General features: G+C 47.4%; 1 protein-coding gene across 2 annotated transcripts in view; it reads right to left on the bottom strand.

Annotated features, from left to right (window-relative positions):
* Positions 1-1925: 1925 nt before the first annotated feature.
* LOC113999445 (cullin-9-like) overlaps positions 1926-12258 on the bottom strand; it is a 30832-nt gene continuing 20499 nt past the window's right edge. Inside the window, exons 28-42 of one of the 2 annotated variants that reach the window (XM_027742872.2) lie at positions 12086-12231; positions 11786-11903; positions 11136-11332; positions 10796-11055; positions 10355-10718; positions 9905-10045; positions 7453-7617; positions 7202-7365; positions 6236-6329; positions 5940-6014; positions 5341-5451; positions 3898-4015; positions 3417-3550; positions 3128-3222; positions 1926-2866 (exon numbers count right to left, since the gene is read on the bottom strand). In XM_027742872.2, the coding sequence (XP_027598673.1) occupies positions 2674-2866; positions 3128-3222; positions 3417-3550; positions 3898-4015; positions 5341-5451; positions 5940-6014; positions 6236-6329; positions 7202-7365; positions 7453-7617; positions 9905-10045; positions 10355-10718; positions 10796-11055; positions 11136-11332; positions 11786-11903; positions 12086-12231 (2375 nt within the window). In that variant the 3' untranslated portion in view covers positions 1926-2673. The remainder of the gene's footprint in view (positions 2867-3127; positions 3223-3416; positions 3551-3897; positions 4016-5340; positions 5452-5939; positions 6015-6235; positions 6330-7201; positions 7366-7452; positions 7618-9904; positions 10046-10354; positions 10719-10795; positions 11056-11135; positions 11333-11785; positions 11904-12085; positions 12232-12258) is intronic. The other variant, XM_039385520.1, reaches the window with a different exon arrangement.

Raw genomic sequence — 12258 nt, 5'->3', positions numbered from 1 at the left:
AGTCAAGAAGGTGGAGAAGTGGGCAAGGAGGAATAGAGGAAAGCAGAAAGTCAAAAAGGCAGGAAAAAAGGGGAACTTAAGTGTGTAAGTATATAAAGTAAGGACAGAGGTCAATAGTGAAAGGAGGAGGTAGGAAGTAGAGAGTAATAAAGGACGGACATGAAAGGATAGACAGAAGGATGGACGAAAGGAAGAACAGAGGCGAGGAAGGACAGATGTACAGTGAGGATGGAGGGAAGTAAGGGGGAGGGAAAGGAAAGGAGGAATGTAAAAGAAGAAAGGAATGTGAAAGAAGAAAGTTGGGACGTAGCACGTCTGTAGATATTGTACCTACCTTTGCATTTTATATGCAAAGTCATTTGATTGTAAATAAATTTTGTTTACAGGTTGTCATGATCTGGGGAAATGGATGTTCATCAGAAGTAATGGAGGTAGAAGGGATAGCAGGCAGGAAATAAAAGAGAACTTGGCAATCATGCCACATAACGTTATCTGTCAACAAAATCAACCAACCTTACCTGGATGGACAGGCTCCCTTACTTAGCCTGGATGAGAAATATGCCATTTTTGTGATTAATAAACAGGCAAATGCTTCATCATTCAATTAGTGATGTTCATGGATGAATGAGACTCTCGCTGTCCCTACTTACTATGCTGAGAAAGAAACCACAGTCAAGAGAACAGGCTTGTCAAAAATCAGCAGGGAAATAAGCCCCTGTTGATCACAACTCTAGTCTGACACTGTGAAGAAACTTCAGAGGTGGGAGGCCCCCACAGTTGTGCAACTCAGACCAGTTGCCAGTGAAATACTACTCCTAATTTTTACCACTTACCCAGTGAGGTTTGTGAGTGAGTGAGTCCCAAAGGGCTCTCACTTCTGATGCCAAGTGCCTGGCATGACCAGCTCCAGTGTCAGGTAGGTAGTTTGACTGGGACAGTACCCCTGTCAAACCATAACACAGGTGTCCTACGAGCTAAGGGACGACAGAAACCTCCCGCAGAGCAGAACAGCAAGGTTTGATCTTGACTTTCAGTACAAATATTGTCCATGAGAGCAGAGACACAATCCTTCTGACCTTTTGAGCTTTAAGTAGGCATCCAGGAAACAGTGAATGAAGAACTCAAGGCATGAATCTCCACATAAGCAACTTCGGCATCTAGGACATTCTGCTCTGTCCCCCCAACAACCTGGGAAATTCAGGTTGTTCCTGCAAGGAACAAGTGGTCACACTGGGGATGAGGCTGTCTGGGCATCCCCATCATGTCTCTCCCCCTCAGTGCCCCTGAGAAGAGGGCCCGAAGAGGTGTCACAGGGAACCCACTTGCCACATGTGGGCAGCAGGGTTGGGACTTCCACCATGAGAGACTGCAGGATTAGGAGTTAGGGGGTGCAGGGGAGTGGAAAAATTAGTCCTCTCTCCTGGTCTGTCCTGGCAGTTGGTCCCTGCCCAGCATCCCGTAAGAACCCCAGAGCCCTCCCAGATGATACCCAAGCCTTAAGAGCCCTGTATCTCCAAAACAATCCTACAAACCTCAAAATCACCCCTCAAGCCCGATAGCAGTTCCACATCTGCCTTCTGCTGGGCACCAGATGTTACCACCTTCATCAACACGCAGGCAGTCTTGTCTTGCACCTGCTCCCAGAAACACCAGCCCCATCACCCTGTGTGGTCTGGTCCGCCACCCTCTTTCCGTCCCTCCCCATACCTCTTTATGTTCCCTGAACTGCCCAGGAAGGAAAAGGCACTTTATAGGGCAGACTGTGTGCCCTGGGTGAGGATTCCAAACCCACATCAATTTCACAAATAACTCCTGGGATGAGCACATCAAGGTCACATCCTCCTCACTTGAGGATATCCTACTCTCCCTCCCCATTCATGTTCCCCACAGACAACAAGGAGGCTTGTGCTAGATGAAAACTGTTTCTTTTTTTAAACAGAACTTTTTTCAACCCTTGTTCCTCAGGGGTTTTTTTTTGCAAAGATAAAGTATTATCTGAACAATCTCTGCATATATATATATAACATATGTTTATACACTTAAACAGTCCTGCAAACTTGTGTCACTCGTAGCCCTTCCTGCTTCACAGCAGAGAAGAAAACTCCAACAGCAAAAATGCTGCCCCTCTCAACTAGAGGAACTGAACCACATCCATCTGTGGCTCTGGAGGGAATCCCACCAGCTCCAGATACAAGGCTTTGACTTGAGTGTAAATGCATCACTCTACAGCATTTCTAGACACTGGCCATTTCTAAACAGTGCCATGCTAGGATACATGCCACACTCACCTGTGCTCAGACCTTGGGAAGAGCACATCCAAGGACAATGAGCAGCCCTTTAACAGGTGGCAAGTAGTCCTAACTTTGCAGGTGGACTGTGACTTTCTAACTCAATTAAATACCTATAGGTAGAACTGGAGACAAGGAAAAAAGGCAAGGAGATATCTTTCTGAGTGACGTGGCCACAGGAACACAGACTAGCTGCCCAGAGCAATGGTTTTGCATATTAAAGAAGAGTCACTGAGCAATTAGCCTCCCAGAGGAAATGCTTTGTTCCGCTTGAGAGCTCCTCCCTGCCTTTGAGGAAAAACACTAACACAAACTGGTTGAGACAGAGTAGAGGCAGAGGTCCAGGCTGGCAGGCTGGGTGGCAGACCACTTCTATGGTGGTCTTCTAGCTATGATAGCTATCATCATCATCAAAGTAGGAATCACAATCTGATTCATTATCAATCATAAAGTTGTCTTCATCAAGGTCATCATCGTCATCATAGTCTTCCTGCCACTGTGGATCATACTCCTCATCTTCAACCTCTTTGCCACCTTCATCTGTGTTGGGGGAGTCACACAAGATGGTACATTTTTGCCTGTTGAGAAGGAGAGCATCAGAGCAGAGCCCCAGCTGTGAGAAGCAACCACAACCCAACCCCATAGCGCCCTACTACAGAGGTTTTGCTGGTTTCCTTACACCACTGTCACTTAAATTGTTACCTCAAACCACAAAAGAAGATGCAAGTAATTAGTATCTGTCATTCACTCTTTTGTATGTCAGTGAGCACAGGAGAAAACTCTGCTCACCTGCTTTTTGTCTGCACTTATCCACTTTTTATCCAGCTAAGAAAACTCACCCTGTATAGGCAAGGGCTGAAGTAGGCACATTTGCGAGTTTCAACTTTCTCTGACCAGGATCTCCTGAAGACTGGAGCCCAACATGGAAATCCTGCTAGCATGAAAGAACAATCAGAAGAGAGAGAGAGAGAGAGAATATGCAATTTGGGGTGTATTTTGTGCTGCAAACCCCTTCCCTACACACACAACCCTTAGAGTCTAACCCCTCAGCTGACCAAGCCCCTTGTCTTGCACACAGTCAAATTAGACCAGAGCAAGATAAGCCACTATCAGGCATGTGAACTTCACCTGTGTGGAGTGCCAGAGAATTGCAAAGAGACGCTCCTTGATCTGGCGTACCAACTCCAAACCAGCACTGAAATGCTCTGCTTTCAGAAGCTGAAGAGAGGAGGCCAGGTCCTGGTACTGCAGCAGGGTTTCCTCTGCAATTGAAGACCAACAAAGTCATGTTGCATCACACACTCTTAAGCAGAGACCAAGTCTTTGGCTCTGACTGTGAAGCCAGTCACAGCTACTTAGATCTCCTGTGCATATATGGCACATTGCAGAACGGAACATGTTGCTCTTTACTGCATTAATCTCCATTGGCAGCCAAATTGTGCCAGTGGACTTCTCAGAAATTACATCAAGAAGGCAAAAATGGGCTGGGAGAAGTGAGAGGCCAGCTAGGTGCTGGTGTGTACGCTATTGTCCCACTACAGAGTTGCTGCTCTTTGAACTATACGGTTTGGAACACTAGTCACTACTTTAAAAAGGTTGCAGGACTTACCCAGAAGGATCTGCAGAGCATTAGTGAGCAGCTCTAGGCTCTCAGCCTGCTGTTCCACAATATCCATGCTCTCAGTGTCCTGGTTATAGTAGCTGTACACACAGGAGTAAGCCAGCACCTGGAACAGTACAGATCATGCTGTTAAGCACCCTCCTTCAGCTTCAGAGTGGGCAAGAAGTGAGCAGTATCAAACCCTTCCAGACCTCATTGCTATCAGTGGCTGAAAGAAGCCTGGCGGCACTTCTAGTGTGTGGCCATAGCCCAGTGACCCATTATGCCAAGTGAGAGCAGTGCCAGGCTACCTAGAGCTACTCACAGGATTGGAAATGAATGTGCAATTATTTTATAGTGAAGTCTGAAAGAACTGATTGTTCCCACCTGCAAACCATCATGAAAACACAGACTGTAAATGCATAACAAGTGTCACTGAACAGCAGGCAAAAAGTCAAAACCACCAGCACACATGACCTAGGCATTGCTGGGCAGCCCAGACTGAACTCAAGTGGCAATGAACTGAGGGAATGGAGCACAAAGGGAAGCAGGCATGGTACTATAGAGCACCAAGAGCCCACGATAAAGGGGTTTCAACAAGTGTCAAACTCCTATTATGAATGAATGACCCCTAAAGCAATCTAGGCACCCAGCAGGAAGCAAGATCACTGTTTCCATTTAAAGAAATGGGCCAGAAAATTCAGCAGCAGCAACAAGCAACAGTGGTATGTATCCCGGAAAACACAGGGGCTACCGTACTGAAAAGACAATATAGGGTCAGGCATCCTTCTTCTACATGCCTCTCTCAAAATCAAGCCTGAGTGCAAAAACAAGGTGTATATGCAAAGTCAATATCACAAGACAATTCCCACCTCCTGACTATGTTTCAGAGGAGAGCAGGCATTACAGGCCTAAGCTGTCACAAGCTTACTGCACACTTCCAGTGGCTGCACTGCAAATCCTTTTTAATGTGGCTATCAGGGCATACAGTAATTAACTCAGGCTTCCAAAATATGATGAAATGGAGTTAAGAAAGAAAAATCATAACATGAACATCAAGAGGAACTTCCTAACTGAAATACAGCATCAGGAGAGCTTTCAAAAGGTAAGTATCTTCACCAGGGCATTTCAAATTGGAATGGACCAAACCCAGTATAAAAACCCTATAGACCCTTGTGTTGATTCCATGGTGCCAACTTGAGCTAAGTTGTCTTATGATCCGACTGTAAGGAACACTGCAAACAGAGCCCAACTCTGAGTGAGAGCAGGGAAAGGCAGACATGAGCTCTCACCCTGTCCTGATGCTATCCTTCCCCTTCTGCTTTTCCTGTCTCCCCTTGTTTGGAGTACGTCAAGGTTCGTGTCTCCTCATGTCTCCTCACTTTAAGAAAGGCATAAAACACACTAATACAATTAGGTCTAAACCTCAGCAGGACTGTTATCCAGCCTTACCTTCCGTGCCTGTTCTAGCACTTTGCAGGCATCAAGAACAAAGGTCAAGTTCCTAATTTTTGGCATCTCTCTGATGGAAGAAATACTGTTCCTCAGACTCGTGGCAAATTCCTGCAATAACCAAAGGAGGGAAAAAAAAAAGCCAATGTCAGTGTCAAGCTCTACAAGATTAAAAAAACAGCACCTTCCACACAGGTAATTGCTAAGCATCCTGAAGTGCCATCCCAGAAGATGCAGACAGCAGCAGAGCATTTAATGCATCCAACTATGACATCTCTGTCACTGTGCCATCACTTCGACCTTTTATACTACCTCAGCTCTAGGCAGAATTCTACCTTCAATCACCATTGCTTCCAACTACTGCATCACTTTGAGTCTGTGAACGCCACAAGTCAGGTGCTCAGTTTCCTCAACGGACTTGGTAGAAGAAAGCAGGCCAAGGACTACCCCTTATGTCAGAGCAAGGGTGAAATGGTCAGGCATCCCAACCTGGACCTGAAGCCTACTTCTCAGCAGAGAAGACACTGAGACATAACAGAAGCTATCTTGATCCCTAGGGCTAAGGCAACAACAGCATCTGCAAAGGAAGGAGGCCTTACCCTTGCATGATGATGAAAGGTGCATCTCTCATTGTAATCCTGAAAACGCTTCTCCTGCCAAGCTGCTTTACTCACCTGAAAGGAAAGGTAAAAGTAACCTGTAGCAATTTCTCTAAAGTACTAGGGCTGCCTGGAAACGGCTACCACACACAGAGACTTTGACAATGCTGTTAGTATTACTGGCAAGCACAAAAGTCCAGAATAAAGGACCCAAGTGGAGATCCTCACCCTCTCTCTGAGAGGCTGGGTGCTTCTGAACACAGGTATGAACCATGGGGATACAGCAAACCACTCACCATAGCAGAGCAGTTGTAATAATCCTTATGATTCGGTCTCCAGGGCTTGAGGCAACGCCAACAGAAGCCATGACTACACTTTGCACATGTCATACTAAATGGTAGGAAAAGAACAATAGAAATCACTCAGACCTAAGAGCCACTTGCAGACAGTTCCTTCCAGTGCTCCTACATCACAGCACTGGAGTGTGCCACGCAGTCAGTCCCATTCACCCAGTATATTTTTTAAAAGCCTTTCCTAAAATCAGATGATGCTTAAAACCAGTCAATGTCTCCAAAAATGAGATGGGTAAACTGACAGCATGATCTCACAGTAGCTTATCAAGTACTTAAAGGGTGACTAAGCATTCCACAGTTTGAAGCAAGATCCACATGAGCACCTCACCCTTCCCTCACGCATGTAGCACTCCACACAATGCAGAAAGGCACTGCACAGCCCTAAGGCCACACATCACACGTGGGGACAAATCACAGCTGGGCATTAAGGGCTGTGCCAGTGCAAGAGAGAAACAAATGGCAACTCCTAAGCCCTAGCTTCAAAGCTGGAGGTAATTCCCTTATCATGTTAAAAGCTGCCAGAGATCCAAGCTGATTCAAAACAGTCAAAAGAAAATTGCTTTAAGTTACAGGAATAGGCGAGCATGAAAAAAAAATGGTGCTGAGCTATCCACTCCCCCTTTACTTCTGTATGGCTATAGTGGATTCTGAGAGCAGACAAGAGCACAAGGTATTCCAAAATCAGTTCTATCACGGAGCCATCAACAGATTTAACTCTGAATGTTGGGGAACATTTTGCTTTTCTAGGAATTAAAAGCAATCACTCATTCTCCTAAAACTGTAAACCAGACCTGCTATAACAATTGAGTAATTGTCAAAAAAAAAAAAGAAAAAAAAAAGCAAAGCACAGTGGACCTAACTGTTTTTGCCCTCTCCTGTCTCCAGTAGCAAGCAAAAATGTATACTCACTGCAGGCAACCCTCATTTTTCTCTATCTGAGCCTGGCAGTTTGGGCAGTGCTTCGAAATGAGCTTAGCCAGATGTTTGCTTTGGGCTTCACTTGTCATTCCTTCATAGTATCCATCATCATCTACCCACTGAGACATGTGGCTGCAGCTGGCAGGATAATGGGCCTGAAAGGGAGACAGTCAACCACACAAAAGCAGAATGGTGCATGCCAAACCTAAGACAGTATTGCTCATCATTCAGCTCAGCCCCACCTCTGGGAAGTTGCAGTTGAAGCAGGATATCCAGGAGCACTTGGAACAGGCTGCTCCATAACCAAGTCCATCCTTAAGGAGGATCTGATCACAGCCCTGAGGGTTGGTGCACCATGTCAGGTTGGAGCAACACTCAACATAGCGTCTGAGGAGGGCTTTTTCATACTGTAATAAGAAGCCAGTAAGGAGATTTAAGGCAGAGAAGCTGCATAGTTAGGCCTTACAAGCAGGGTCTGGAGCCTCTGGGCTATACATCTCACTAAACAACTGCTCACAACAAAACAGCACTCAATTAGTTTATTCTTTCATTCCCTTCGTGTAAATTTCCCCATTCCCACATGTCATATCTGGAGGCTGTTTCATTTCACAGAATTGCTGAGGTTGGAAGGCATTTCTGGAAATAAAAACTAGTCCAACCCCTCCAGCTCAAAGTAGGATTGCTCAAGACCATGTTCAGTTGGGTTTTGATTATACCCAAGGATAGAGACTACAAACATCTCTGCCCAACCTGGTCTAACATTTCATCACCCTTACTATTAAAAAAAACCTCAACAACCCAAAAAACAGTATTCTTACGTTTAAATGGAATTCCTTGTATATAACTTAGTGCCCACTGCCTCTTATCCTTTCACTGGACATCATGAAGAAGAATCTGGCTCCTTAATCTCATTTGTGAATTTACACGTTGATAAGATCCACTCCTGAGCCTCCTCTTCACCAGTCTAAACCAACCCACCTCTCCCAGCTACTTCAAGAGGTGCTCCAAAACCTAATTCATCTTTGTGCCCTTTTGCTGGATTCTTCCCAGTATGTCCATGTCTGTCTTGTCCTGGTGAGCCCAGAAAGGGCCACAGTACTCCAGATGTTGTCTCATCAGCACTGCGTACAGGATCACCTTCCTCAGCCTGCTGTCACTGCTCTTCCGACATCAACCTAAAACACTAGTGGACCTTCTTAGCCATGAGGGCACAATGCTGGCTTATGTTTAATTTGGTGTCCACTGTGATCCTTTTTCTTATTCCTGTAGAGATGTTTTCCAGATGGTTGACCCCCAGCATATCCTGTTGCATTGGGTTATACTACACCAGGAGCAAGACTTGGCATTTCCTTTTGTTGAACTTGGAGCAATATGTTTTAACTTCAGCATTAGATCTTCACACAATAATCTAGTTATTTTGAAAACAGGATTGGACTAGAGATTTCCACAGATTATTGCAATCTAAATTATTCTATGACTGTCTCTGCACGAGACATTAACACTCCAGCCATACCACTTACTGAGCAAAGGAAAACATAATATTTCAGTGAGAGCATCAAAGTAACTTGTTAAAATTAGCTGCAATTTATGTTCAATAATTATTTCTTTTTATAAAAAAAACACAGCAACAGGCTATTAAACCTGCTTTCAGACAGGTGTGACTAAGGGATTTGCAAAGGCAGTAAGGACTAACTGTCCAGATATATGCACTAATTCTTTGAGCACTTCTTACAAAAAAAAACAAAAAAACAATACATCTAAACCAATGCTTTTCTGTAGCCTTGCTCATTTTGGTTGCCAGCTTGCAAGCTGAAAGAGAAACTGTAAGATAGACAAGCCTTCATGACTACTGTTCATTTCTCCTTATGACTGTTCATACAGGATCATAATGACAGTAAGAAGTTGGAAGAAGAGAATATTTTTTGAGAAGCAAAGGAAGTGGAGACCTGTCAAACAACAGAACAGTGGAAAACAGGCAAGACTGTTCTGTCCAGCAGTTAACAGAAATAGTCTGTCATGTGACAGCTACAGCTCTGCCATTAGGTGGGGAAGGCATTCAGCTCTAATAACTAAAAACTGAAAGAATAGAGAGAAGAAGTAGCTTCTGCCTCAGAACAAGCAGCTGCTGCTGTCCCCTGCTGACCAAGGACTAAGGTAACCAGGAAGCCTGGTTTAGAAATGTCTGTTGACCCACACACACTTAGTGAAGATTAAGTCTGATGTGGTAATTTCTGCCATCTTCACAAAAACCTGAGGTGCTCAAAACCAGAGACTGATGGAAGAGAAACAACATAGAGGTCATCAACGCAGCAGTAGAATGAAATTGCTCACGTTTTCCTTTGTCCTAGATTTTACAATTGCTTCTAGCACACCAGTAGAGGATACTTGTCATGAGCTGCTACCACAGCTTTCACCTGAGCCTGAACTAATGATGCACCTGAAACATTATTTGCAGGAGACATATTTAGAGGAAATACCACTGTGCTCTTTTGTTGATATTATGCTTTCTTGAATAGCTGGTATTGGTCATAATCAGAGATAACAGACACCACTGGGCAGAAATCTGGTTGGCCTCAATTATCACAGTGCCAGACTTAGTAACAGGAAGGGGAAAAGCAGCAGCAAGATTATTTGATAGTGCTGACCAAAATGAAACAGAGCTTAGACACAAAGCAACCACCTCTCCTACTTCACCTTCGCTATGATCTCCTCAGAGGACACAATGGAGTAAATGAAGGCTGTGGTTGGCTGTGCACAGCACTCGGATATGGGACAGGTGCAGTTGACAACCATGTTCTGTTCAATGCGAGTCGTGAGATATTCACTCCAACAGGGCTGTGAAGGCAGAAAAGAGGAGATGAGACCTAAACAAGGTCGTGTGATCCTGGAAGCCTTCCCCACCCAGCAGAGGGTGCACAAAACCCCTGGGTAAGTAACAAAACCATGGGTAAGTACTCAAAAGCACAAAAGTGGGAATGGACAAATCAGGAGCTGAAGAATCACAACAAAAAAGGGAGCTGAGAAAAGAGAATGTATCAGCTCTTAAAATCTCTGATAACATCTTCAGACAAAGAACAGCTGCTCCAAGTAGGCAGCAGCAATTCCCCAGCAAGTCACAGGAATCAAAGACCCCAGGACCTTCACCTTGCAGCAGTAGTGCATGCAGCAGAGCGTTGGTGGCTTCTCAGTGGGACACAGCCGGTTCACACAGACTGGGCAGTGGGTTCCAGGGCTTGGAGGAGGCTGGACATCCTGCACTTGCAGCCCCGAGGAGATGAGCAGAGCATCACAGTTCTCCACATAGCACTGGATCAGGAAATCCACGTTCCACCTACAGTGCATGAGGAGGTGCCGAGCAACGTCATCCGATATGCTCAGAGTGTCCTGGACCTGCTGTACTGTCTGGTTCATGAGCAGCTTTGCCTCCTCTGGACTAAGCGTGTGCCCCATTGGCACCTGCAGCATTGCCATAAGATATTCTTCTGCCCTGTCTATGCCAGGATTCAACCTGACATGGAAAAATGTGTCATGTTCATACAGGGCGGAGATGCACACCCCTCCACACCTGGTGACATGCCTCCCTACCAATGCCGGCTGTCTATGCTGTCCTCATCTGGAGATGCCTGTGGTGGCCTGCACTGGAAAGTCATCTGTGCCTGGCCCCCAAGAGGTGTCGTAGGTTCAGCAGAGATGTATTCCAGGACATGAGGCCTCCCCTCCTGGCGCCGGAGATAGCCCTGGTTCAACAGGTGCAGGACACAGGACAGCACGTCCACGCTGTGGCAGCAGAAGCTCAGAAACTGCACACCTGGCCCCAGTTCACCCTTTTGACAGGCATCAATCACCTATGGCAGCAAGGGAGCCCCACACTGCAGTGTGCCACAGCACCCATGCAGTCCCTCTCTGCCCCCCAGGACCTTCGTACCCTGAACACCAGGTTGTCGACGTGGAGCTGCTTCTCCACCTTGAGGATGCGGGTGATGAGGCAGCAGAGGACGTTCCTCTTCCTTTCCAGGGCGCTCACCTCAGCCCTCTCTGTCCGCAGGTACCTCTGCTGAGGCAGCAGCCTCAGGTGGCGGCCAGAGGCCTGGGCCAGGGCTACCTGGTTCAGCCGCAGTGCACCTGGAGCCAGCACCCAACCCAGGGTCAGCCAAGCCTCCAGCAGGGCCTTGAAGGAGCCCCAGGACACATGTGTGGCTGCTGGACCCAACCTGGGCCTCCTCCTGCTGCCCCCACAGTTGGCCGCCACAGCCCTGTCCCCCACACGTGGCCCCAAGCAACAGCCACGCACACAACCCCATCCCTGTCCCCAACCCACACACAGACCCGAGACACAACCATCCACACTGACCCGCACCCCAAGCATGGCCCCAAGCCCCAGCCCCACACACCACTCCCAACCCTACACCTGGCCTAATGGCCCCAACCTGGCACACAGACTCGCACCCCCAGAACCACCAGACAGACCCACCCCAGCCCACTCACTTGCCGTACGAGTTTGTGCACCCCAAACCCCAGCACCTACTCAGGGCTCAGAGCAGCACCTCCCCAGGGGTGCCCCAGCCCCACATTCACCTCCCAGTGTGCAGCTCTGCACCAGGACGCCCTGGCCGTGGATCAGCGGTGTCAGCGCGTGGTGCACCAGGTCAGCAGGGAGCCCTGTAGCCTGCAGCAGGGCCTCCACAGCCACCTCCTGCAGCAGGGCATGGGAGGTGAATGGCTGGCCAAGACCTACTGGCTGCAGGCCCAGCTAAACAAGGGTGTCCTGTGCCCCAAACGCTGCTGGAGACCCCACTGGAAGGGAAGGGAGGACACAGCCCTGCCAGGCTCTGGCAGCCACTGCCTCCCTCCCCCCACTGTGGCCCCAGCTCCTACCTCAGCACTGTTGAAGCACAGCAGGATGTACATCTGTAGCGTGGACACGTGGAGGACACAGTCTCCAAACTGCAGCTCAGCGTGGCCCAGCCACGTCCACTGCAATCGCTGGGGCTTCGTGCACTCCCAGCCCAGCTGGCTCTGGCCTGCCAGGGACAGTGTCAGCACAAGGG

Source organism: Pipra filicauda, unplaced genomic scaffold, assembly GCF_003945595.2.
Source record: "Pipra filicauda isolate LSUMZ 115617 unplaced genomic scaffold, ASM394559v2 scaffold419_size605101_pilon, whole genome shotgun sequence".
Lineage (NCBI taxonomy): Eukaryota > Metazoa > Chordata > Aves > Passeriformes > Pipridae > Pipra > Pipra filicauda.
This window is presented reverse-complemented; position numbering and strand designations above follow the sequence as displayed.